The following is a 27,875-nucleotide window of genomic DNA, read 5'->3' on the forward strand; positions in this document are numbered from 1 at the left end:
CTCTTCTTTCCCCGGCATCAGTAGAGCCTCGCAGGGAGACGGCTGGCGAAGGATCAGCGGCAGCTGCGTTTAACAATTTACCCCCAAAACACGTTTTTGATGTTCGTGTGAACGGGCTGAAGATCCGCGTCAGTGTTTTATGAGCCGTTGCTTTTGCCTTAGTCCCGTTCCTCTTAAAGAATGATATTTTAGGATATTATGAGAGCCAGTTAATTGATTTTGTTAATTAATTAGCTACCATTATCAACTGAAGGGGGCATTTTATTCTCTCCTCTGCCCTGTCTCCTCGCTTCCTTTGCTTTGTCTCCTCGCCTTATAAAGCCAGCCTAAAACAGCAGCTCATCTGAGGAGACCCGACTGACAGCGCCGAAATGGGGGTAAGAGATGAATTTCTTGCGTCTTCTCAGTTGGTATGTGGTAAATGTCGGTTATGTGTTAGTAATGATAACGGTTAGTCGGTCGATGAAAGGGTTAACCATACATGGGTGTTAGAATGACATTGAACACGGTGGGATGTGCGTGACTCGCCGAAGCCCGTGGTTAACGTTATTTGGTAGCACTGCGTTATTTCCCGTCACTCGGCTCTTTATGTGCCGCCTTACAGACCCCATTTATCGCACGCGCCCTCGTCATTAACGGGTAACCGAGGTGATTCTATTGCCTACACATGGTGTCTTTTTCCTGCGGAACATGCGCCAGATTTGTGAGTCAGTCCGCCGCATCCAGATTCCTGCCGGTGAGACAGCGCCGGTGCAGGGTGGTAACGCAGTACGGTAACGCTGGCCGGTAGCGTAAATGCAGCTCCCAACATATAACGAATCCTTCAATCTCACCGGCTGAACATCCCGGTTAAAGATAGTTTCTCGCACCTGCGAAATCTGATTCATGTCCCCGGTGGATGAAAAGTGCTGTGACGGTTCGTGGTTAATCATTCAGCAGACAAAAGGGGCGTTTAGCTCGCTGATCCCTCTCATCAGACGCACTGAGATTAATCCTAATTTTTAAGCTGTCGTAGGAGCGTTCTTCCGTAAGGGTGCTGTAACGCTCTCGGTACTGTAACGAGGAGCAGGTCCAGGAAGGCCCGGTGCGCCGCAGCGTCTGTTCTTTAAAGCAGAAATAAGCAGCACGCCTTCTTTAGCGAGCAGCGGTGATGAAGCGACAGAAAAATGTGCTGCTTCATGCACCTGCTCCAAAAAACGGGATTACACGGAGCGCGCATCTGGCGCCGGACCTGCTGCAGACGATTGAGGAAATTCACAGCTCCTAAATACACGATTAGTCAGACAACGTAATGGCACGGATGAGTCCGCTCCGGAATGAATGCTTTAGTGAATAATGCGCATGTGAAACGCGGGAATATGTGTAACCTTCTGCCGGTAAAACCGCAGTCCGGACTGCGGAATATCAGCTCATTCCTCCAAATCTGACTGCAGCTACTCTGAGCAGTCGCAGCTGTGCATTTTCTCAGTTATTCCTAAAAAATAAAAAGGGGAGCGATGTCATGCAATCATTTTATAATTTGACGTGTGAAGCCGAAAATCCAGGTGCACGGAGTGGGTGGTGTCCCGCACCCTGAACCACAAAGGCTACGATTTACCCCCTAAAATTTCCCCACCCGCCATTTGCTGCATTTTCATTCAAGCATTACATAATGCGACGGTGCGTCGTGCTGCTGTCACTGAGGATACGGGCTCGGTGGATGTGGAGGCATCTTAGGTCTGGGTACCAAACGGGCACAGGGACAAATGCGTCAAAATGGTTCCTCAGCAGTGGTCAGCCCCCACCCCACCCCCATCTCTCACATCCCACTCTTAAAAATATCAACTGCTTAGGACTCAAAGGAAATATGGGCTTCACAAGCCTCCACCTCCACCTTCTTGTTTCACACCAGGAGCCTCATAAAACCTCACATATAGATTCATTCCTACTGGAAAAAATCCACTGTGTCAATCCTGTATTATTACTGTGATTATAATTGGCTAATTACTATTATTGTTCGCCAATGCAGTATTACGGTCTGTATTTTTATTGTAACATTTTCTGATCTCCCACAGTTACTCTCACAGAGGTCAGGTATTGTAATAAAAACACCATCAAACTACAGTTTTATGTAATTACGCAATAAGAGATAAGAGGAAATGCACTGACTTCTGTTCAGGAAGGTAACACACACTTAAATACACATGAATGGATTGTATGTCAGTGCACACTCACACACCAAAGGCTCATTTATACCAGGGAAAACTCTGAGTATTTGCATGTTAGGATTGCGTTGTTTTGTGTGTTGACTATAAAATGTGACCAATCTGGCCTCAGCAGAAAACTGTCCATAACTCCCCGTACAGTGTAGTAGCTTCTCTTCTGTTCCACATCCGGCTCTGGGAGGGTGTTGGGATGTGAGTGGAGGCCGAGTTGTGGAAATGGCAGTGGTTGTAAAGCTTTCCACTAAATTGCCAGAGGGGGAAACTGCACACAGCTCTGACCACTACGTGAAAGAGGAGGAGAAAGAGGAGGAGGAGGGTGTATCTGTGCATGTGGGAGGAGTGGAAATTCCCATGTTCAAGCCGGGATTTGCAATGGGAAGGCTGGACGGATAGATAAAGCGGATTTGAGTGAAATGCACTGTGGTGGGGGTGGGGAAGACCAAAGGGAGGCTCAGTTGACAAGGCAACTATAGGGTCATTTGATCCGGGCCAATCAATCGATAGGGACGGATGCTGCAGAAGGCAGTGATTGGATTGGTGGTGTGAAAAGATGGAGGTCAGCAGCCACAGGCTTCACAGGGAGGTCCTCCTAAGAGCAAAATACTGTGACTGACACTGGCTGATGGAGGCGGAGAGAGGGAGAGAAACTGTGTGGTGAGTCACCTTGAGAAGGGTGAACACTGAAAAAGATGGAGGAAGGCAGATATGTAAAAAAAAAACAGAGCTGGTGGGAGACGGCTCCTGCAGCGACGGCACAGAGGAGAGAACAATGATGGAGCTCGAGCAGAATGAGGGAGAGATGAATGCTGAGATACAGAAAGAGAAGAAAAATGGTCGAGGATGAAGGCATCTGCTCACATCCCATAATGCACTTGGTGCGGAAGCTTCAGGAGAAGAGCCAATCGCAGTGGAGAATGGATGGTGTGTGTGTGTGTGTGAGGCTCTCACTGACGTGTAGTCCATACGTGATGAAGCTGTGAGGCTTCGTTACTGCAGTGACTTCGTTTCATACTGATGATGAAAATCTGAAGCTCACTAAATGAGTGATGTCCCTGTAAATTTAAAATCAGTCATTTTTGGTTGAGAGGCTCGTGTGTTGAAAAATAGCAGAAGAAAGCATGAAGTGGTTGTCTCGTTTTGTAACCTATAAAAATCCTGATAGTCATGCTGCTGGAGAGGTTAAATACTCAATTCAAGTTGCTTATTCAGAATAAAGCATCGATATTTCAGAGATTTTCCAGCATACAGTATGAAATGTTGGCACCCACCCAGGAGAATTTGGCTTTCCACCAACATCACAGAGACGGCAATTATGTGCATGATCATAGCTTTTTCATAGCAGCTGTTTATGTTCATTACATTTTCAGCTTATTTTAAATTAGCTGGTTTAGGCTGGGCAAATTTTTGGGAATGACATCATGGTTGTAGTGTTGAAGAATCAACTTTCACCACATCAAGTCTTTAATGCAAAATCAAAGTTTATATGATAGCAGTAAACTTTCACATGGTCTGATTGTTTTTTGGCCTTTATTGGATAGTTTACAGTGGAGAGAGAGATGGTCACAGGTCGGGACGCAAACCCAGGCCTGCACCACTACACAGCAGACATGGTCACCTGCTCGTCCACTGAGCCACCCCGGCACCCGTAAAGGACACTTTTTAAATACGATCAATCTGTCTCTATTAATGGTCTATGTACCACAGGCCTTCAAGGTGGCTGTAATTAACCCTCTACTTAAAAAGCCATCACTGACCCAGCTGTCTTAGCTAATTATAGGCCAATCTCCAACCTTCCTTTTCTCTCAAAGACTCTTGAAAGAGTAGTTGTAAAACAGCTAACTGATCATCTGCAGAGGAACGGTTTATTTCAAGAGTTTCAGTCAGGTTTCAGAATTCATCACAGTACAGAAACAGCATTAGTGAAGGTTACAAATGATCTTCTCACAGCCTCTGACAGTGGACTCATCTCTGCTTCTAAATTCAGATCAAACTGAAGTTCTTGTACTTGGCCCCACAAATCTTAGAAACATGGTGTCAAACCAGATACTTACTCTGGATGGCATTACTTTGGCCTCTAGAAACACTGTGAGAAATCTTGGAGTCATTTTTGACCAGGATATGTCCTTCAGTGCACATATTAAACAAATATATAGGACCGCTTTTTTGCATTTGTGCAATCAAGACCTCATAGTACCATATCACCCCAACAGAGCACTTCTCTCTCAGACTGCTGGCTTACTTGTGGTTCCTCGGATACTTAAGAGTAGAATGGGAGGCAGAGCCTTCAGCTTTCAGGCCCCTCTTCTGTGGAACCAGCTCCCAGCTTGGATTCAGGAGACAGACACCCTCTCTATTTTTAAGATTAGGCTTAAAACTTTCCTTTTTGATCAAGCTTATAGTTAGGGCTGGATCAGGTGACCCTGAACCCTCCCTTAGTTATGCTGCTACAAGCCTAGGCTGCTGGGGGGGGTTCCCATAATGCACTGTTTCTTTTCATTCACCTCTTTTTACTCTCTTTATACTCCACTCTGCATTTAATCATTAGTTATTATTAATCTCTGTCTCTCTCCCCCCTCAGCAGATGACCCCCCCCCCCCCCCCCCCCCCCCCCCCCCCCCCCCCCCCCCCCCCCCCCCCGAGCCTGGTTCTGCTGGAGGGTTCTTCCTGTTAAAGGGAGTTTTTCCTTCCCACTGTATTATTGTAGGGTCTTTACAGTCTCATGTGCCTTGGGGTGATTGTTGTGATTTAGCACTATATAAATAAAACTGAATTGAACTGATGCATCATAAATGATGATGTAAGATGTGCAGCGACACGGTGGTGCAGTGTTGTTGCCTCACAACAATAAAGTCCTGGTTTTAAATTAACCACCTGGCAAAGACCTCTCGTTGGGTTAATTGGCTTTCTAAACTGGCCATAAGTGTGAATGTGAGCATGAATTGGTGTTTGTCTCTCTGTGCTGCTGACCTGTCCGGGGTGTACACCACCTTTTGCCCTGTGACAGCTGGGATAGGATGGTGCTGTAGTTCCATCCATCCATTTTCTCCCACCTTCTTCCAATTCAGGGTCACGAAGGGGCTGGAGCCTATAACAGCTGTCATAGGAGGGGAGGCAGGACACAGCTTGGACAGGTGTAAGATAGAGATGAACTATTAAATTTAAGATCAAGCTAATGCAGAGTAAACCAGAGTCTTTATGATGTCCACGCCTGCACTAAACTTCACTGCAGGAGAGTTTTTAAATGTGATCAGGAATTTAATTTGTTTATAAAGACCAAATTAGGCTCCTTGTTGTCTGTCCTAATGTCCTCTGACCTTCACCAAGAGTAAAAAAAAAAAAAAAATCTGTGACTTCAGTGGCTGCATAGCATTTTAAATATAAAGGACTTTAAACAGTGGCATTATGACCTGGTTCTAATTACAGGGGACACAATAACCGGGGTTAAAGTCGGCCCGAACGATGCAGAACGGCAGCAGCACCTTTAATTAATGAGTAATCAAATCTGACAGGCACTCAATGCACATTTCTACTGAATTATTTTTTCGTGTGCTGCACCCTGGCTCAGCTTCTGTGGAGATATTTGCTCAGTAATCAGAAAACAATAATATCCCACAGGCCACTCACACCTTCAACACATCCTCTTTCCTCCTCGCCCTGGGATGCCTTCACTGTGTGTATGTAAAGTTGCATTTCTGAAGCACCTACAGGAGAGGAGTGAGCACAAACAGAGCAACACTTTTTTTAAGTAGCAGCTAATTTCAAATTCAACTTTTCAGCTCAACAAATATCACCAAACACAGAAAAGGTTCCTGCACAGTTTAACCCACTTTAACCCGACAGTAACCAAGTATTGATTTTTAAAAATAAGCAGGGAAAATATTTTATATACTTTATATTCATATGTTTTATTGTGTAAATGTTCTTTTTGTATTTACAGACATGCTCCCCCTTTATGTGATTTCCAAAGTTGTAGTCGCGCGCTTACACACTGATATAACTACCAAACAGTTATAACACAGTCTGGTTTTATATTTGTAATTGTAGACACAACATAGCCTGTTCTCAGGGTCATGTTGTGTAATTGTTCCAGTCTGTCAACATTTCATTAATACAGACCTGGAGCGTCTCTAACTAGTTTCCATCTCTGTGTGTGTGTGTGTGTGTGTGTGTGTGTGTGTGTGTGTGTGTGTGTGTGTGTGTGTGTGTGTGTGTATTGATCCACACTACAGCAAATCACTGATCAGGGCTTTCCAATGTCACCGATTCTGCTCTCTGGTCAGTGTAACGTACACCTGCTGGAATGCAGTGAGGTCACGTTGACATCACCTCCTACCTGTATGACCTCTCAAGGATAATTAGCCGTGCATACACAGCAGTATTATTACAACACACACCTTCACATTAAATACATTATTGAAACATTTCAGTTGCACCCTCCTCCTCCTCCTCACTGCAGTTATTTGCACGGATCCAGCGGATTGGGTGTTGCTAGGAAACCTCACATCACCCACTGAAAGTTGATGCCATCAGTCTGATCCTTTCAGCAGCTCCATTTTCTGTCATACTCTCAGAAGTGCTGCGCTGCAGGGGGTAGCTCGCTGCCTAATGGTGGGGAATGCTGCAGAATGCACTCACTCCGTCTGCTAACCAAGGCTCCACTGGGCACATCCAGTCACAGTGGGTTAAGTTAGTGTTAGTCACTGTAAAGACATATTCTAAAACATTATCATCACACAGGCTGTATCGTGGTTGTGGTTCAGACGGGCTTCTCTTGATTAAACCTTAGCTCAGATGAGCAGCTGAGAGTCGAAGAGAGCACAGAAACAGACGGACAACCGGGGGGAGGAGATGTAAACAAAGTGGGAGGGTGAAGGGAGGGTCGGACGATGGAGGACCCTTATTCAATGTGTGTGTGTGTGTGTGTGTGTGTGTGTGTGTGTGTGTGTGTGTGTGTGTGTGTGTGTGTGTGTGTGTGTGTGTGTGTGTGTGTGTGTGTGTGTGAGACAGGCAGTTCATCTGTGTTTTGTAGGTCGGTCAGTCCACTGATGTGTGTGATAATCCCCCTTCTTTGTGTATGTGGTTGTGCTGAGCCACTGAGGCCCAGTCAGAGCTGCTGCAGTGAAGGTGCAGGAGCAGCGGCAGCAGCATCCTCCATTCAAAAATCAGAGCTCAAACTGTGACATTCTGGGCACTGGAGCATCATCAGATTTAGCTGAAAATAGGCTAAATATATGGAACATGGCTAAATACTGGACAGATTTTATCAAGTCTTTGAACATAGAGCAGTGGTATCAAATATGTGGCTCAGGACCCTTTTTGCAATGGTTTTTAAATCTCCCATTATTTAAACTAGGATGCCCCCATAAATGTCCCTCTCTGAGGTCTGAGATTTGAGCAAGCAGTGATTTCAGCAGATTAAAAATGGCTTATCCAGTGCTTCTCCGTGCTGCGGTGCCATGAGCCGGGGGCCATACACCAACAGACAGAGCAGACTACAAATGTTGAGCATGTACAATCTGTCCTGTACCTCAGCTCACCACATCTGCTGCTCAGACCTCCTCAGGTTTTCCAGCCTGTAACGAGACAGAGACCAGGCAGTGTGTATTTGAGCAGAGGAAGGGAGAGTCAGAGGAATATGAACTGGATTTTAACTGGATCACTTTGATGAGTGATGCTGACATAAATGTACTTCCATCCATCAGTTTTCTTCTGCTTATCAAATTCAGGCTGGCAGTTTGGTTTTGTACCAGCTGTACGTCATCCTAATATGACACAGACTCGTGAGTTCAGAAGTTCATGTCTGGTATTGTTTTTAACACACATTTAGAAGTCCAGTGTAGCAGCATGACATACGAGGGTGGGCTGATAAGTTCACAGGCTGAACACAATGCAATGGTCAAACTTGACCTAATGGGTTTTATTTTTCGACACAGTCTCCCCTGCGGTCCACACATTTCATCCATCAGTGTTGCAGCGCTTGGATTCCTGTGGTGTAGATCCTTTCATCCTGACCCTGAAGAATGTCCTCAACAGCAGAGATGGCCTCATCATCGGTCCGATACTGATTCCCAGCCAAGTGTTTTTTTCATGTTGGGGAACAGAAAATAGTCAGACGGTGCCAAATCAGGAGAATATGGAGGGTGATCATCAAGCTCAAAGCCACAGTCCTGCACAGCAGCCACTGGATCCACAGACTTGTGTGCAGGAGCATCGTCCTGGTGAAACAGGACCCCCTTCGTCAGTTTTCCAGGCCGTTTTAATTTGATTGTCTTTCACAGCTGCCTCAGTAAGTTAGCACAGTATTCTCCACTGATAGTTTGGATTTTTTGAAGGTAGTCAATGAGCATGATGCCCTTTGCATCCCAGAGGTGGGAGATGATACCACCTTGGCCTTCTGTGGTTGGGGAGAAGACGGCTGTTTCCACCGCATGGACTGCCATTTGGTCTCCAGCTCAAACTGGTGACCCCAGCATTGGTCTTGGGTGAGGAAAGGTTCAAGAAAACCAGCTGGATTTTCTTCAAAAAGTCCCAAGTTCACCTGTGACGTGACCAGCCTGGAGCGCTTTTGATCAGGGGTCAAAAGTTGTGACAACCACTGAGTGGAAACCTTCGACATGCCAAGTTCGTTATGCAGAATGTTCTCAACTCAGAGATGCCTACAGCATTAGCTATCTGATTAACAGTTAAATGTCTGTCATCCATCACCATGTGGTGAACACGGTCAGTGTTTTCTTGGGTGGTGGCTGTGGCAGGATGTCTGGACCTTGGGTCATCTTCAAGGCTCTCCCCACCCCTCTGGAATTCAGCCACCCACTCTTGCACAGCTGATGAATCACAAAAACGTCTCTAGTACTACTTTTCCAAGTCCTCAATTCTGTATCCAGTGTGTGTTTATCTGGAGAGAAAACATGCAGTTGGCATCAGTAAAGGTTGAATTTAAGGCATGCCAGATTTAATTACTGTATGATAACTCCTCCTTAGTCAGCCTATGAACTTTTCCAGGGTTTCCAGTTGTTCATAGGTTACATCGTAGGTACCTGAATGTCACAGTAAAGCATCAAATAAGCTTGTTTCCTGCTGCATGACTGTGTCAGCTACGTACCTCCAGTTTCCATCTCAACACATGAACAGTGAAGTAAATCAGTCTAACAGGTTTGAAGCTATGATATAGCATTCAGTACTTTCTCAAAGGGATGGAGCCATATCTGGAACTATAGGCACCTATTCTGTGGTTCAGGAATACCTTTAAATGTCTGTAAAATTAGGTGTTAATTTTCTTCTTTTGACACTTAAATAGAGTTTTTTCCAGAAAAGTAAACAGTTAAAATGAGCGTGTATCTTTAACTAGGGCACTTGTTATGAAAAAACATGAGCATGACAAACAATGACAATTTGCTCTGACAAGACAAAAAAATATTTCCGACCTGTTGTCGGTAAAATAAATGTAAAGGTTAAAATCGTGTCTCTGCTGCCAGTGAGCAGGTCTGATTCAGGCCGTGTCAGAGCAGCACTCCTCTGAGACAGGAAGTGTGGAAAGGAAGATTAGTGGCTGCCCTAGGTCACTATGATTCACAGAAACGTCCTCTTTAAGTTTACTGTGGAGTTTTTTTAATCTGCTTTTCTTCCTGTATTGTCGTGAATAACCATCATCTGCTTCGTTCGGTTCAGTTTATGTGAAGGTTCAAATCACAGACCTTTACGAGCTTCGTCATGTGTCATACTTCAGTCCACTGGAGCTGCATTCCTCCAAGTCTGTCAGTTAGTTTTAGCAGTGATGTCACAGTGATGTCACAGCCATGGCAGTGGAGCTTTTGCACACCTGAATCTATTATCCTGAAAACCACATAGCCCAATTTTTTTCCATTAATTACAAAGATCATCAATAAAGAATCAGACTTATATTGGCAGGTTCTGGCCTATTGATGTTTCATCAATAACTTATTTATTACAATGAACAGTGAAGATACAAAAGAAGTTAGAAGAATGAAATATATATCAATAAATATACCTGATGATTCTAAACATGCAGTTTTTATGAACTGCTGAACTGTTTGAAATGTTTCAGTGAGTCAGGATGAATGAGAGCAGGAAGATAGTAAAGAGAAAGGGAGAGAGTGATTGAGAGGGATTATTGTTGTTCACTGGGTTAATCTGTCAGTGTAGTAAACAGCCGTAATCTGACGGCCTGCTGGATGAGTGTCCAGGGAACACTTCACCTCCTGACAGATGGCAAAAGCACACACACACACAAACACACACACACACACACACACGTAAACCTGTGTGCAGAAACCACAAAGGATGGTAAATAAGCACGTGCTGCAGATATATGTACATTTGAAATCTGCCAGTATCATAACCTGAATGTTAAGGTTCACCAGATGGTGGTGAGACCTGCTATGATTGGTTTGGTGGCACTGACAGAAGACAGGAGGCAAAGCTGAAGATGCTCAGGTTTTCACTGAGAGTGGCCAGGATTAGAAATAAGTATATCGGAGCGACAGCTCAGGTTGAGCAGTTTGGAAACAAAACATAGTGGAAATATTAAATAACGGATGTTGGAGCCACCAGGAGGAAAAGAGGAAGACCTCAGAGGAGGTTCATGGATGTAGAGAAGGAGGACATGCAGAGGGTTGGAGTGACAGAGGAGGATGCTGGGATAGGGTGAGATGGAGGAAGATGATCTGCTGTGGCGCCCCCTAATGATAACCTGCAATCACTGACAAATTGGATTTATAAACCACGCAAATTCATGCGTATGAGGTAGTCAGTCAACAACAACGGGGCAGCCAAGCATACAGTTTTTACTGAGAGTCATAAGTTTTGGTCCAGAGCAGCACATGGATCAGGAGCAGACCAGCTGCAGCTGGATCAGTGGTGTTTGTAAAGTTGGGCAGGAGTTGTCATCACTGTTAGCATTGCAAGACCAGAACAGTTATGAATGAAAAGCCTGGATAAGACCTATAAGTTATATGATAGCACACATCTTAGTGCACCTCTTTGTAGTGTAAAGCAGCATTTAGGCGACTGTGTTAAGTTTTCTGTACAGCAGAAGGTGCTGATGTAATCTTGACATGAAACCATTTGGCATGTGCACAGACTCTGAAGTTAAACTGCTCACAGGCAGATGTGCAGAGAAAAAAGTCGTTGGCTGTCAACAACCCGTCACCCCGTCAGCTTTGACTCCAGTCAGGGAGAAACAGATGGTAAACAGCATAAAGCAACCATCAAATCAGTGTGAACCCTCTGAGCCCAGACTAATCCACATAAGAGCTTTCCCAAAATAAGTCAGTCTCCCATCTTATTAAACACAATCTGAGTCCCAGTAGGTGCTTTTTCACTGAGTACATTGTTACAGTTGGATGGTAGTAAACATCTGTGTGATGTCATTTTTCAGCATCCGAACCCTCTCAGGACATGTGACCTGACTTAATAAACTCCATCGCTCTGAATATACTGTTGAAATACTCGAAATTAGGGAAAGAGATTTCTTTTTTTGGTATTTTTGTGGATACATCATTTTATTGACCCAGCTTCATAAACCAAATCAGTATGTCATAGGTTGTGTCAGTGTGCGCCTCACATTGGTTCTTAATGATATTAATCATTAGCGTCAATCAATATCACATCAAAGTTAAGTGGATATATTTATATTTAAGGAGGAGGTCATATTATAACCTCTTTCATTTCACAGTCCAGTGTTTGTAACTCACAGAGCTGAAGTGTCTTAGTTTGTACTGTAAGCTCAGCCCCAGTTTATACCATCGCATGAGTATGAAGATGTTTTAGTCCAGGAAACGTAAAACCAACCATCTCATTCATCAGTTTTACACCTGTCCATTTAACTACGTGACTCATGTGTATAAATACTGACAGACTGGGAAAAATGATAAAATAGTTCATTGATTTGGGAAATATGATTTATGGACATCAGCTTCTCTGCACCTCTGCTTTTCTATCTTTGTTTACAGGTTATTTGTTTTATTTCAGGTGACTGTTTTATTAAACATGTAATAGTAATTAGATTTAACATGAAAACCCACAGACTGTTTATAGAAATATGATATTTCTATAAGGTTACAAGAACATGAATTAGAAAATGAAACAGAGAAAATAAAACTGCATCGAATCCACACACACACACACACTAAAGCAGGATATGAGTGAATCTAAATGTTTTAATGTGCACATTAGAAAATTGCTTCATATATAAATGCATTTTGTTTTCTGTCCTGTGGCTCCTACATGTCCCTCGACTCCCCTTCAGCCACAGTGATGCTGTGAGCAGCAGAAGCCTAATTAGAGACGGGTGTAAGTTGCAGTTTAAGTGGGGCTCTTGACTCTGGCCTGTTCTCTAATGATGCAGATCTAATCAGGAAGTCTTGACTTCCCCGTCTCACTCCAGGGGATTATGTCTAAGTTTAGAGCTCAATCTGAATGTTTTGACTGGGACTTATTATGGAAGAAGACTGTCAACAATCTGACGGTCCAATCAGAGATCAGTCTTGAGCCTTTACGGCATTATTTCATAATTAATGTGTTTTAGGTTTCCTAACAGCTACGAGTGAGGCAGTCAAGTCGTTTTTAGCTGTCTTTGCTTCAGTGTTCTTCTCCCTCAGGTGCTGAGTATAGCAGGGTATTGATTTGCTGTTTGTTGTAATTAAATATGGCTCTCCTGTTGCATGGCTAAATTAAATATATATCCTATCTGTCTGTTACAGTATGGACGGTCGGACAGCTACCGCGTGGCTACCACGCAGGACAAGGATGAGAAGGAGTCGCCCAAGAAGAAGGGAGGCAAGGATCTGGATGACCTGAAGAAGGAGGTTCCCATAGTACGTACTCTGTTCAGAACCACACTTCATCTTAGCCTGCCGCTGTCTCCTGCAGGTGTGCTCCCGGTGCTGATGTATAAACCATAATGAAAATGCAGAATGACCGCACATGAAGTCTGAGTAGTCTCCATCATAGACGGAGTAAACAGAAGTCCCAGCTGAGCACTGAGAGGTTTGTTAGGCATCCTGGCCTCAGTCCAGCATTCAGAGCGCTGTGATCCAACTGTAATCTAATCCCCCCCGTTATAAAGGAGCCGGCAGAGATGCGGTGTTCAGGAGCAGCTGGTGTACAGTAATGTTACAGTGCAGTTTGACATAATATGCCGGAGCAATTTAATCCTCCTGTGGAGGGAAAGTCTTCTGTATGACGCAGGAGTCCAAACCCACAGGAAATCCCTGCCATATCAAACATGTGCAGATAACAAAATCATTTACAAAATATCATCACTCTTAAACACAATTACTTCAGAAACATTTGTCAAAGTGTAAAATGCAAAAAATTGTTGCTGTTCAACCAGAAACCTACAAACTGAGTGTAACTGCTGCTCGCTCGGATTTCCTCCTCGAAGTGCATTTAATGGAGTTTTAATGGAAAACATTGTTACTGAGATTTTAATTGATTTAATAATTAATCCATTTTTGTTCTTTGTAGACTGAGCACAAAATGTCTGTTGAGGAAGTTTGCCGGAAGTACAACACGGATATTGTCCAAGTGAGTATTCCCTTTCCAGTCCAAATGACACGTTTTGATATTTTTCCTCGTGTCAACGTCCGTGTCACCTCTTCTGGAATGCTGTTAGATTCCAAAGGGTCAGTTATCCATAAGTAGATAACACTGCCTTTCTTTCCTCATCATTCCCACTTTTCCTGCTCTATTCAAATTCTCTGTTCACATCCCATCATTGCGTCCTGTTTCCTTACCATTCCATCTCTCGTTTCCAGGGTTTGACCAATGCCAGGGCTGCAGAGTACCTGGCCAGGGACGGCCCCAACGCCTTGACTCCACCCCCTACCACCCCAGAATGGGTCAAGTTCTGTCGTCAGCTGTTCGGTGGCTTCTCCATCCTGCTGTGGATCGGTGCCATTCTCTGCTTCCTGGCCTATGCCATCCAGGCTGCCACAGAGGACGAGCCTGCCGGGGATAATGTGAGCGCTTTGTCAGGATGGACAGATAGATGATTGGATAAATTATTAATCCTCAACCATTTTAAGCAGGCAGGGCTTGTTGCTTAAAACACAAACACCTGTGAGAACCTGGACATAAAAAAGGGAAGCGAAGCTGCTTGTAGCGCGCTCCCTGTCTCCTGGCATATCACTTTACACAGCAATTAGCTGAGTCACTACTCCTTAGGGATGAGGTCGCATCTCATCCCTGTGATAAAAGATGCGTCAGCTGTTTGTAGAAATCATGCCCACTGACCCATCTCTGGACTGACAGATAGCGTCCCATCAGTAACAACTCTGGCCTCGCCACAGGGAGCATATGCCTCCTGGCATTAATTGCAGGGTAAGAGCAGAGCGTTCACGGGTCAGCACTGTTTCATGCCAGGTCGTAGCTCTGAGTGGGACAAAGGACTGAGGCTAAACAACTCTGACACGCACAGCATGAAAGGACAGAGTGCTTTGTTCGGGCCGCGGGGCGGTCTCAGGGTGAAGCATCAGCAGCTTTGAGTCATGAGTGGCCAGGACTGTGTGAACAAACTGTAAATTCACTGTGATGTCAGATGCTGTAAGGCGATATGAAAGACGAGATTCAGTTTCAGAGCTTCTAATGGTAATCCATTAAAACATACAACAGACCAGCGCAGCCATAAAGCCACTAACAGAGCACAAGCAGATGGACTGTGTTCAGTTCATTGAGTCCAAATGAAACCACGTCGTCTGTCAGCTGCAGGATGCAGGACACAAATAAAGCCTTAAAGATGATTTGTGTTATTTCTAGAATTCAGACTTTACAGAAGCCGTGATTTCCTGAAATAACTTCAGTCTGTAGCTCTTACTGACAAGAAGTTACTTTGTATCTCTGCTGGTTCATCATTTTCTCCTCCTTCCACCTCAACTGATACAGATTTAGATAAGGGTGGAGTCGGTCTCACTCCTTTCTTCCTCTCTGTTTTTCTCTGTAGTTGTACCTGGGCATCGTGCTGTCAGCTGTTGTCATCATCACTGGCTGCTTCTCCTATTTCCAGGAAGCTAAGAGCTCCAAGATCATGGAATCCTTTAAGAACATGGTCCCTCAGGTACCTGACACTTCATCATCATCATCAGGATGTTTTTGTGGTGACTGCTCACAAATATGTCCGAACCTTTTTAATTCAAAGACCAAAGGATGCTGAAAACTGTTTTGTGTGGGCTCCCAGGTTCTGTTGGTGTGTACTGCATGAGATGATCTTTACTTCATTCTCTCTCTTGGTATATTTCTCACGCTGTGTTCCAGCAAGCCCTGGTGATCCGCGAGGGAGAGAAGATGCAGATCAATGCTGAGCAGGTCGTTGCAGGAGACCTGGTGGAAGTGAAAGGAGGAGACAGGATCCCCGCTGACCTGCGCATCATCTCCTCGCATGGCTGCAAGGTGAGCTGCGGTCACAGATACACTCCTGAAACCACACAGACCACAGGAGAGAGCTACACTTTACATAATGCTGCCTTTGAAGAACGTAGCTATATCACAAACCCATGTGTGACAAGTGAATCACTTCCTGTGAGGATTCCCAGTAAAGATGTGTCTCTGGATCTCAGCAGGTTTCTCTCCCTTGTCTTCCTGTTTTCTCTGACCCGACAGATCTCACAAACTAATCGTGTTTGTTGTATTTTGTTCCATCCAGGTGGACAACTCATCCCTGACCGGTGAATCCGAGCCCCAGACCAGGTCACCTGACTGTACCCATGACAACCCCCTGGAAACCCGAAACATTGCCTTCTTCTCTACCAACTGTGTTGAGGGTAAGTTCATCATTATCATCATCACATTTTCCTGCAGCCAAGTGATCATTATTCCCACATCCTTCGTCATGTCCTTCACATAATGTACAGAACATTGACTGTGAGGTTTTTGGTGTTGACAGTAAACCTTACAGCACAGCGGGAAACTTCCTCAGCCGGTTTCCCAGTCATGGATTAAGCATGGTCCTAGACTAAAAGGAAAAAGTCAATGAAGACCAAAATAGGAAAAAGTATTTAGTCCAGGATGAGACATAATCCCTGTACGGGAAACTTCCTGTGTTTATACAGTCCTCAATGATGACACCGTTTTCTTTGGTGCTCCTAAAGGTTCAGTCTGAGACACTGAATGATGATTCCTGTTATGAAACCATGAAACACGTGTTACATACAGCACCTCACAGCTGGCCTGGCTAAGCTTGTATTCGGGCACCTGGAAGGAAATTAAAATAATGATGATGTGCATTTTATCAGCTTCTGCTTTTAATTTTATCCAGTTCCATGTTCCTTGTATGTTCCTGCTCACCGGCTCTTATCTGGATTTTACACACCGCGTCGGCTCATTGACGTCTTAACGAGCAGACCTCAGAGGGTCAGAGTTAATTAAGCAGTTCAGTAAGCTCTCGTAATCCAGTGGATCCTCTCGAGGCTTTTACATTCATTTTTCATACAAACCAATGTCAGAACATCTTTACAGATTTATTAAGTGTGGTGCAAGATCGTGGCCCAGTCCCTGATTAATTTGTTAAATGGATATTAACGAGCCCCAGCCCTGTGACTGTGTATAGTTAAGGGTGAGCCAGCAGCAAATATGATGCTGTATGTAAAAACATGAACAGCTGTTTCTTTTAGAGGAGGTTCCAGTCTGAACCTTTCCTCCTCTTTGGTTTGCTGCTTTTCTCTTTGAATAAAAAGATGGAAAAACAAATATTTAATCTGCAGGGTGAGATATGTGGTGCCTTTATTGATGTTCAGCACCTGCATGAACTGTGGGCAGACCGTTCCAGATTCCAGAGTAGAGCTCTGATAGATACAGTCTGCTTTTCTTTCTTTTGATTAAGAAAATATAGCCCAGGATATCATTACGTCACTCTCTAGTTCCCACAGTCACAGTGTGGTAAATATAGAGCCAGTGACTTCTGCAGTCACCAAAGGGAGGCTGTGAACTGGGGCTGTGATCCTCTGTAACCTTGTAGCAGTGCCTTTCTGGTGCATCCCTGCAAATCACATCATGATTCTCACAGAGCAAGAACAGGAAATAGTGAGATGTTGTGCCCTCTTGTGGACACTCTATATCCTGCATTATGCCTCTGAGCATCATCACTCTGTCCATTTTTTCTCTAATATAATAACAATTAATCTATATTAACATACTATACTGCCATCATTGAGTCCATCCTTACCTCCTCCATCACTGTGTGGTACGCTGGAGCCACCACTAGGGACAAACAGAGACTACAGCGCGTTGTGCACTCTGCTGAGAAGGTGATTGGCTGTAACCTCCCATCTCTCCAGGACCTGAACACCTCCAGGACACTGGGGCGTGCAGGTCGGATCACAGCCGACCACTCTCACCCTGGGCACAGACTTTTTGACCCTCTCCCCTCAGGCAGGAGGCTACGGTCCATACGGACCAGAACCTCCCGCCATAAGAACAGTTTCTTCCCCTCTGCTGTTGGACTCATGAACAATTACCCTAAGACTGTTACCACCACCCTCCACAAACGCTGATGACCCTATGTCTATGCACCTGTCTGATTGCACTGATGTACATATTAGTGGAATATAGTTTACATTCTCTTATCTTTTAATTAGTCTCTGCACTGTATATTTTGTAAGGTCTAATATCTCTGTATATTTGCAATTTGTATACTTGTATATTGTCTTATAGTTTTTATACTTATTTGTTTGTTTTTTTCCTGTAAGCACGAAGTACCGCAGCAATTTCCTAATGCTGGGAACCTGTTCACCCATATGGCAATAAAAACCTTCTGATTCTGATTCTGATTCTGATTCAGTCATTTTTTTATACCCTGTTCCTTTGATTTTCCAGGAACTGCACGTGGTATTGTTGTGTGCACCGGTGATCGTACGGTGATGGGGCGCATCGCCACCCTCACGTCAGGGCTGGAGACCGGCAAGGTAAATATACCCACACAAAGCTAATCATTAATTCACCGTCTGTGAAACAGCGTGTTATCTTTCCTCTGTCACCTTCTCAGAGCTTTACAGTGTAACAGACATTAAATCTCTTCAGTTAATTAAACGCCTTCTTTTCTGTCCTCAGACACCCATCGCCAAGGAGATCGAGCACTTCATCCACATCATCACAGGCGTGGCCGTTTTCCTCGGCGTGACCTTCTTCGTTCTCTCTCTCATCCTCGGTTACTCCTGGCTGGAGGCCGTCATCTTCCTCATCGGTATCATTGTGGCCAACGTGCCCGAGGGACTGTTGGCCACCGTCACTGTGAGTTGGCAGAGAGGGTGTGAAACATGGGGTGTCTGTGTGTGAGACGCTTAGGTGTGCTTCTTTGTGAAAAAGGCTCAAATGTTCATTTCACTGTTTGTTTGTGTTTTTCTGGAGTCGTCGTGTATTTTTTCTTCTGTCATCAGTGATTTTTGGCTGATGTTGTCGTGTTGTGTGCGGTTGTTGTCCCTCTCTCTGTGCTTGTGTGCTCTCTGTGATGTTGTGATGTGTTTGTGTGTGTGTAGATTGTTGTATTTTCTGCTTTAATGTTGTCTCGGTTTGTTTTTGTGGTGCTGATGGTGTTGTGTGTCTGTGTTTGTGTCTTTTCATCTCTCTCTCTTTCTCCCAGGGCAGTCCCATATGTGTTTGTGTGTCTCTCTCTTTTCCAGGCCAGTTGCGGTGCTGTCTGCAATGACGACTAGCTGATGTAATGACATTAGGCAAATGAATTTAGGTCTCCTCTGCTTGACCTTGGCTAGTTTGGCCCATTGTTCTTGCCGTACTTGGCATGGTAACATAATGCACCGCTGCTCTGCTTCACCGCATCACTCCTTCATGCTTCGTATTCTCTCTGCATCGCTTGTTGGGCTGAGTTTTTATAATCTGAGAGGATTTTTTTGGTCGTACTGCATTGTGTATGTAAAGCACTGTGTTAGTGAGCAGGATGAACGTTTCCAGGCATCTGGGTGGTTTTTAGTTCCTAGTTGGGGTCGTGTGTTTCAGGTTGTTGGCAGGAATGAGTTCAGTGTCTGGAGATGCTCATCTGTTCTTGTAGTTTACCATATCAGACTAATTCTCTCTCTCTCTCCCATCGATTTGATCCATTTTCTCTCCTTTTGTGTTATTCTCTTACCTCTGTCCCACCTGTTCTCTCCTCTGCCACTCCCACTCTTCCTTTGCTTTTGTGTCTGGTGTCATCACCCTCCTGCAGGTGTGTCTGACACTGACTGCCAAGCGAATGGCCCGTAAGAACTGCCTGGTAAAGAACTTGGAGGCTGTGGAAACTCTGGGCTCCACCTCCACCATCTGCTCCGACAAGACGGGCACGCTGACCCAGAACAGGATGACCGTGGCCCACATGTGGTTCGACAATCAGATTCACGAAGCTGACACGACTGAGGATCAGTCTGGTGAGACTTTGTCCTGTTTTTATGTAGTATGTGTTAAATCTGCTGATCTTAGACTCTGCATAGAAAAATTATGTGTTTGTAAGATGTGATCAAAAACTGTAGCCTGTTAAAAGGAACCTGATTGAAATATGGTGAAACAGTCACCTCCTGCAGATCCACTGCTCCTGCCATGCTTGTAATGCATCTGAGTCTTAGTAACTGTCCAAACGCTGACCCTGAACTCGGATCTCACGTTGGGAAATGGGTGTGGTTAAAAGGAGCCATGATGTCGGGGGAACAGTGACTGTGTACCTCATTCCCAAAGGAACACCATCCATATCTTTTGCTGTTCTTCCTCAGTGGTCAGAGTATTTCACAGGAGAGTTTGAGTCTGATGCTGTGGGACAAAAACAAAGTGCCCCCTGGATTTACTGAAGAGAACAACAAGCATGCGCTTCTAAACTGATGTCTCCTTCAGACCTGAACACTGCGGGCTCTGCCCATGTGGAGACGGCTGCTTTGTTTCTGGATCCTAGCCTCTCAGTCTTCTACATGATGGTTGTTCTCAGGCCTGTTTACATGTTGTCCTCTCAGACATCAGCATGTGCTTCATGATGCTAATTACAAATGTGCACCTGCGGTGGTCTCAAATGCATAACATGGGTCTGAGTGTTGATTAATCGTGTTTTAGTAAAGTTCCTGCTGGTAGCTGTGGCCTGTGCATGGCATATTTCCATGCTAAATAATGGATGGACACAAAAAACTGAAGAAAAACATAAGAATCTGAATCCTGGTAGTTCTGCATCAGTGAGGCTCACTGACCTGAGGCAGAAACAGTAATTCTCCTTTTTGCCTCTTTAGGCTCCTCCTTCGACAAGAGTTCAACTACATGGGTGTCTCTGGCTCGCATCGCTGCCCTGTGCAACCGTGCTGTGTTCAAGGCCGGTCAGGAATCTTTGCCCATTCTGAAGCGCGAGGTAGCCGGTGACGCCTCAGAGTCGGCCCTGCTGAAGTGCATCGAACTGTCCTGTGGCTCCGTCAAGGCCATGAGGGACAAGAATAAGAAAGTCGCCGAGATCCCGTTCAACTCCACCAACAAGTACCAGGTGAGGCCTTTTTACACAGCAGAAACAAATGACGAGCAAGTAATTAATTTTGGCTGAAACCAGGTAAAATGTAACAAACTGGCTCAAACCTGCGCAGCGCTGTAAACTAAACGATGGTTTAATGCACTCCCATCAGCTCTCCATTCATGAAACAGAGGAAGAAGCTGACAATCATTACCTGCTGGTGATGAAGGGAGCCCCAGAGAGGATCCTCGACCGCTGCTCCACCATCCTGATCCAGGGCAAGGAGCAGCCGATGGATGATGAGATGAAGGAGGCTTTCCAGAATGCCTATCTAGAGCTGGGGGGGCTGGGAGAGAGAGTGCTGGGTAAGGATGACAGGGAATGGTGATTATTTAAAATGTCATGAAAAAATGAGGGAATAGAAATACACTTTAGACTTATTCTGTTTCTTGTGTTCTATTCTCAGATTCTACTAAATAATAAAACATTCAATTAAATTAATTAACCGTCCCTCCTCCTCCTCCAGGGTTCTGCCATCTGTTTCTGCCAGAGGACAAGTACCCAAAAGGTTTTGCCTTCGACACAGATGATGTCAACTTCCAGACTGACAACCTTTGCTTCGTCGGCCTCATGTCCATGATCGACCCTCCCCGCGCTGCCGTGCCTGATGCTGTGGGCAAATGCCGCTCAGCTGGCATCAAGGTGGGCGCCTTCCTGTTCTGACATTTAAAGGGCTCAAAATGCACGATGATGTTTCCGCTTTGTCACGCACATGTCTGCAGGAATTTCATCAAACATAATATTACACTTAGTTTTTCTGTTACTGGTTTTTAATTCTTTTCAAATATGCTTCTGAAACTCAGAATCAGAATCTTTATTGTCATTGTACACAGAAGTTGCACAACGAAATTTAAAATGCATTCCTTTCTAGGTGCCTCAGACAATAAATAATAAAATAATAAAAATATGAGTGATAAAAATGATTACTAAAATACAGTGCACAATAGTAAATTAAGACGAATCTAGCCCCAATACACACACCAACGCACGCACACAGTCAGCACTACCACCCCACATCACTGTCCAAACCACACAGAGTTCAGTTCAATGATAGCCCTGGCATAAAAGCTGTTCCTCAGTCTGTTTGTTCTGGCCTTCATTGTCCTGAAACGTCTGCCTGATGGCAGTAGCTGAAACAAGGAGTGTCCAGGGTGTGAGGGATTAGTTAACTCTGTTAACTAATCTCGTTTCTCGTATTCTTCTCCTGCCTGCTGTCCTCTCTATGTTTCTTTTGGCTACTTTTCTTCCTGTAGGTTATTATGGTGACTGGTGACCACCCGATCACAGCCAAGGCCATCGCTAAGGGTGTGGGCATCATCTCTGAGGGGAATGAGACGGTGGAAGACATCGCTGCACGCCTGAACATCCCTGTCAGCCAGGTTAACCCCAGGTAACATTTACTCCTGTGGCTGCTTTAACTGAGCCATGATACAGAACTGCTGCAGCTGAAGAACACCAAGTTTTGTTTAAAAAAAAAAATCTTTCTGTCTGCATCCTGCAGGGATGCCAAGGCCTGCGTGATCCACGGTACAGATCTGAAAGACCTCACACAGGAGCAGATGGACGACATTTTGAGGAACCACACAGAGATTGTTTTTGCCAGAACTTCCCCGCAGCAGAAGCTCATCATTGTTGAAGGCTGCCAGAGACAGGTACCTTTACTGCACTGCCACAGATCTGCAGGTGAACATTTGTACCTCTTTTTGGGGCTGTAAAGTGACTCCTCCCCCTCTGACAGGGTGCCATCGTGGCTGTGACGGGTGACGGTGTGAACGACTCTCCCGCCCTGAAGAAGGCTGACATCGGTGTTGCCATGGGAATCTCCGGCTCCGACGTATCCAAACAAGCTGCAGACATGATCCTGCTAGATGACAACTTTGCCTCCATCGTCACTGGAGTGGAAGAAGGTGAGGGATAAACAAAAGGCGGCAGAGTGTTCCCAGTTGCCATCCTCATGACAGCAGCGCACCAAAAGTGACATCACAATGGCACACTCAGCCTTCATTTTGGCCTGTTGTGCACCGCTCAGTCTTTGGCACCTGTTCAGGTTGGAGACATGAGTGTATGTGCAGTCTTATCTTCACCACCATTTCAACATTAAATCAGTGCAGGTGAGAGGCAGGTACTGCAACAGCCTGAAAAGCTGGAGAAAACTCAGCTTCCTGTTTCAGCTTCTTCTAATTCCACATCAGTGCTGATGGGTTGTTCTGATTGGCAGACACCATGCAGGAGCAGACTGCAGTCTGGACCAGTGTAAATGGTTGGGGGGGCTGTGGTGATGTCACAGTTGGTGCAGAGACCAAATACTGAGCTTAAAGCAATGACCCTTGTTGGTCATCATGCCAAAGATTTTCATTAAAATGAGTTCAACAGCCGCTGCGAGCGAAACACATTTCATGTTTCCTTATTTTGTTTCTTGTATTTATGCTCCACCTTCTTCTTTCCAGGCCGTCTGATTTTTGACAACCTTAAGAAGTCTATTGCTTATACTCTGACCAGCAACATCCCCGAAATCACCCCCTTCCTGTTTTTCATTTTGGTCAACATCCCCCTGCCTCTGGGCACCATCACTATCCTCTGCATCGACCTGGGAACTGACATGGTGAGGACGACGCTCGGGCAAACTGTTCAGGCTATTAACATGCAGAGGATTAACTGTCTCAGTGCATTCATCACTCCAAACACTCTAAAATTTCATTCATGCACAGTAAAAACATGCAATAATATACAATAATGCCATTAATTATCATAACAGCCCCAAGAACAGGTAACCAGTATGAACAGGTAACCAGCATGGTCATTTTTAGCTCGGCTGTTTGGAAGAAAAGGGCGAGCTATTGTGATAGCCTTGCTAGCGGGGGTGGACGCGGGATGGCGGAGGTGGGGGCAGGGGTGGAGGGGGGGGGGGGGGGGGGGGGGGGGGGGGGGCGCGGTCTGTTCCACAGAAACTTGAATGCTGGCCGACACTCGAGAACGATCTCACCTAGAAAGTTCAGATTGACACCATAGATGCAAACAGTTGATGCTGAACCCACCAAACTGCTCACACTTGTTCACTGCTTTACTAGAGGTCGAGTTCAAGGTCACTTTAAATGGTACATGTGCAATAAAAGGACACTAGGTGGCAGTGTGGGACCACTGTGTAGAAGCACAATGTATTGATGCCAAACACCAAATAAAAAAAGGCTAAAGAAAATTGTGTTGATAGCATGATGATATAAAAACACATAAATAAATCCCCCGAAGCATGTGTGTAAGTGAAGTTACCGATCCTTACTAAAGTAAAAATGTCTGCCTCTCCTCTTCCAGGTGCCGGCTATCTCTCTGGCTTATGAAGCAGCAGAGAGCGACATCATGAAGCGCCAGCCCAGGAACCCCCTGAGAGACAAACTGGTCAATGAGAGACTCATCAGTATTGCCTACGGACAGATTGGTGGGTACATTTACTCTTTACAGTTCGTGCACTGGAAACAGTGCTCATGGTGCTGCATGAAGGTTGTTGCACCTTACAGCAGGAAGCTGGAGGTGTCTTAGAAACCGTCAACACAAAGATATTAACAACAAATCCACACCTGGAGTTTAGACCGTAGGTTTTAAAGTATTTTCATATCAGCCCGTACCCATTAGTGCTTATTTACTATAAACATAACTGTTCTTGTCCTTCTGCCTTTGAGGATTGTTTTGACTCTGCAGGATTTTACTTTGTCAGTGAAACAGCGATGGCCTCTGTGTCTCTGCAGGGATGATCCAGGCTCTCGGAGGCTTCTTTGCCTATTTTGTCATCATGGCTGAAAATGGTTTTCTGCCCTCGCTGCTCGTCGGCATTCGGCTCAACTGGGACGATCGCTCCAACAACGACCTGGAGGACAGCTACGGACAGCAATGGGTATGAGTGGACGCTGCAGTATCGGTGTTTCTGTGGTTTCAGGTGGTTCACCTGTGTGGTGGGGCAGCTGTGGGGCTATTTTTGAGTGACCTGTTAGATTTATTTGAATGCTATAAATTTTTCTTTTTTTGCCATCATCTTTGAATGACTACAGCATTGATGTAATATCGGTGTATCAGGTTATTTATAAAGAAAACAGACAGCTGATATTGTGTGTCTCTGTGCAGACCTACGAACAGCGTAAGATTGTAGAGTTCACCTGTCACACGGCCTTCTTTGTCAGCATTGTGGTGGTGCAGTGGGCAGATGTGATCATCTGCAAGACCAGACGTAACTCTGTGTTCCAGCAGGGCATGAAGTAAGTGCAGGAGCTTAAAGTGACCATAACATAAAGAATTCCTTTTAAAATCATCTGTTGGGATCTGACGAAGGTTCATCTCAGACCTGAAGTACTTTCTTCCATGTTGGATCGTGATGGAGAGTCGACCTGGTATCATTGTGTGTTTTATCTTTGAATGTGACTTATATAACTGGAGCTTCTTCTTACAGGCTAATGAAGCACAGTGATAACAAACATCCACCCTGAACCAGCTTTGGGTTACATTAAAGTAAAACTGTGTAGCTCAATAGACATACAAAATACAGACTGCACAGTACATATATGTAGGTACAGTACTGCTGTTTTAGTACTTCTGCTTAATAGTACTGAATACTTTCCCAGGTCTGCAGGTCTGTTCTCTAAAGAACATCAGTATCAGTTTTCTGATCCTGATTGATCAATAAGTTTTGATTTGTTTTTTTACAGTTTCCCAAAGCTACCACTAGGTGTCACTAGCTAACCAGATTAAATGTACGGGTTCCTCCTTCCATCTTGTTTAGTTTCCTGTTGTGTGTCCTCTCCCATCATGGTGTGTGCTGTATTTATAGGCGCGGCACACAAACCAGTAATAATGTTGTTACTGTAACTGTGAGCCTGCACCTTTGGAGCTGTTTTATCAAATGTAGGCTGCTGGGAACAGCTGATGTAGTTGTTTTATGAAGACTCTTCTCTACAAATAACCTTCACATCTCCTCCTACTTCCTCTTTTTTATCCATACATGTGACTGCTGTAATATCCTGTCTTCTTCTGCATTTATTTTCTTCCAGGAATAAGATTTTGATCTTTGGCCTGTTTGAGGAAACGGCTCTGGCTGCTTTCCTGTCCTACTGCCCTGGTATGGACGTGGCACTGCGGATGTACCCACTCAAGTAAGTATCGCTCATTAATAAAGAGAAACATCAAAATATCATCACAGTAACTGTGGTGTCCAGTCAAACTTCACTTTTACAGGTAATGAATTACAAAGACGGTTCTTTTTGTCCCGAATGGACTTAAATTTACCCCCATCTCCTTTACCTCCATTCTGTCACCACAATTTATTTAAATGTTATTTAAATGTTCTTTGTGCTTCACCTCCACCTGTTCTCTCTCAGGCCCAGTTGGTGGTTCTGTGCGTTCCCGTACAGTTTCCTCATCTTTGTTTACGATGAGATCCGAAAACTCATCCTTCGCCGAAACCCCGGAGGTGAGATCTCACACACACACACACACACACACACGTACTGTATATGAATGAAGCACTTCTGAATGCACCTGCAGTCTGGTGCTGATAAAGTGCAGGTAGCTGCCATCTCAGCAGACAGTAAAGAGTTTAATCTCCAAATTCAGCTGCTATAAACTGTGTAATTATACCACAGATGATATATTTGTGTAGGACAAACAGGAGAACAGTGTGAGCAGTGAATATTAAAATAACTTGATATATGTGTAACATATGTTGCATCTGTCCTTTGATGGGTAACGTTTCTCTATTGCTTGCTCTTGTCTCCCTCTTTGTCTCCATGCAGGCTGGGTGGAAAAAGAGACATACTACTAAATTATCAAGCGTCATCTACTTCTTGCCCATTTTTCCCTGAATTCATCCCTTCTTCTCTCTCTCCCACTGTCTTTCTCTTTCCTCCTTCCTTCTTTCCTTCCTTCCCTCCATCCATACCCAAAATGTACAAGAAAATGTTTACTCCTCATCTTTGTTCCCCCTTTTTCATTTCCTAAAGAAATACAAAAACAAAATGCCAAGATGACAAGAGGACCAATGACAGAGGAGGAGAGGATGGGGAAGAGGGTGCATTGGTAAATCTTCCCCGTCCTTTCTGTCCCTCTGTCCCCTTTTTTCTATCCAAAGTCTACACAGCATGAGTCTGCCAGTAACACTGTTTGTGCCGATGCTTATTACTACACTGTTCGTTACAGCCGGTCTTCATACGTGTACTCAAATTACATCGCTGTGTGGAACCCAATAAAGAACACATCTTGAGAATAAAGCTGGAAACCTGACTGTTCCACTGCGATCGCTCCTGCTGAGCAGCACAACAAAACGGCAGCTCTGGTCTAGACTGCTAACTGCCGATTTGAGCGAGTGGGTGGCATCATTTTTATCTTGGTTTTGATTTTTTTTATTTATTTATTTATTTCCTGCCAGAGAAAAGCCGCCCAGATCCAGCTCAGTAATCACTGCCATTTCCTGCCATTCGCCCACCGCGACTCTCCTTGCCTTCGTTTCTGTCTTTCTATTTACTCACTGCCAATCTTCTACTGCCCTCCTCCTCCTCCTCCTCCTCCTCTCCTATCAATAAAGGATCAGTGTCACCATAAAAACAGCCGTCTCAAGTTCACTTCCTTCCTCTGACTCCGCCCATCCCCCCCCTCCCAGTGTTGTTTTCTGTTTGTGTTGTTTTCTAATAGACGTGTTTTTTAAAAAAACAACAAAGTTCGTAACGTTTATTTTTTTTAAGTTCAGAGTGAGTCTGAGAGCTGCTTGTTTTCATTCAGACATGACAAAGCACACACTGTTCATCTCGTCTCTCACTTCCCCTCCACCACCAACCTTACCCACCCCACCCCCCCGCCTGTCTATCTGTCCCTGTCTGTCTGTTTGTGAACACCGTGCGAACCCTCCGTCCCTGTAAACCTCCACCCACCTGCCTCCTCCTATTCTCCCACCCCTGACCCACCTACAGCCTCCCAACCCCACCCAATCTCACCGCTGTTGAAAAAAAAATTACAATCTTTCTGTGTCCTCGGAAAAAGAGATTTCTCTCCAGTTTCATTCTTAAATCAGTGGAATTATGGAATAAGGCTCCTGTAGCGTACGCTGCAAACAGCAGCACAAAAAAGGAAATGAAATAAAACAGAAGGATCTCTCTTTTTCAGCTCGGTCTCGACTTTTTGTTTTTGTGTGGAGTCTTGTCAGAAAATGGAAATAA

The 27,875-nt window shown here is 44.8% G+C and overlaps 1 protein-coding gene across 2 annotated transcripts; it reads left to right on the forward strand.

Annotated features, from left to right (window-relative positions):
• On the forward strand, nucleotides 1–27,821 carry atp1a3a (ATPase Na+/K+ transporting subunit alpha 3a). Of its 2 annotated transcripts, XM_030740794.1 has the most exons (23): nucleotides 1–377; nucleotides 12,926–13,039; nucleotides 13,692–13,751; nucleotides 13,982–14,185; nucleotides 15,166–15,279; nucleotides 15,477–15,611; nucleotides 15,865–15,982; nucleotides 18,033–18,121; nucleotides 18,267–18,446; nucleotides 19,378–19,576; nucleotides 20,417–20,661; nucleotides 20,798–20,990; nucleotides 21,152–21,327; nucleotides 21,939–22,075; nucleotides 22,187–22,337; nucleotides 22,424–22,592; nucleotides 23,133–23,287; nucleotides 23,995–24,118; nucleotides 24,426–24,571; nucleotides 24,799–24,929; nucleotides 25,719–25,820; nucleotides 26,046–26,137; nucleotides 26,460–27,821. In XM_030740794.1, the coding sequence occupies exons 1-23, from the start codon at nucleotides 372–374 to the stop codon at nucleotides 26,486–26,488; spliced, it is 3,069 nt and encodes a 1,022-aa protein (XP_030596654.1). In that variant the 5' UTR covers nucleotides 1–371; the 3' UTR covers nucleotides 26,489–27,821. The 2 variants fall into 2 exon arrangements, with proteins under 2 accessions (XP_030596654.1, XP_030596655.1); XM_030740795.1 differs by lacking the exons at nucleotides 1–377; nucleotides 12,926–13,039; nucleotides 13,692–13,751; nucleotides 13,982–14,185; nucleotides 15,166–15,279 and having other exon boundaries at nucleotides 18,033–18,065; nucleotides 18,273–18,446.
• Nucleotides 27,822–27,875: the final 54 nt, after the last annotated feature.

The sequence above is a fragment of the Archocentrus centrarchus genome, chromosome 11 (genome assembly GCF_007364275.1).
Source record: "Archocentrus centrarchus isolate MPI-CPG fArcCen1 chromosome 11, fArcCen1, whole genome shotgun sequence".
Lineage (NCBI taxonomy): Eukaryota > Metazoa > Chordata > Actinopteri > Cichliformes > Cichlidae > Archocentrus > Archocentrus centrarchus.

Bases quoted from the DNA above. Each gene is read 5' to 3' on its own strand.
- atp1a3a (XM_030740794.1), top strand. The intron at 18,447-19,377 runs GTGAGTTGGCAG...ACCCTCCTGCAG, and splicing joins GACTGTTGGCCACCGTCACT to GTGTGTCTGACACTGACTGC. The intron at 23,288-23,994 runs GTGAGGACGACG...CTCCTCTTCCAG, and splicing joins TCGACCTGGGAACTGACATG to GTGCCGGCTATCTCTCTGGC.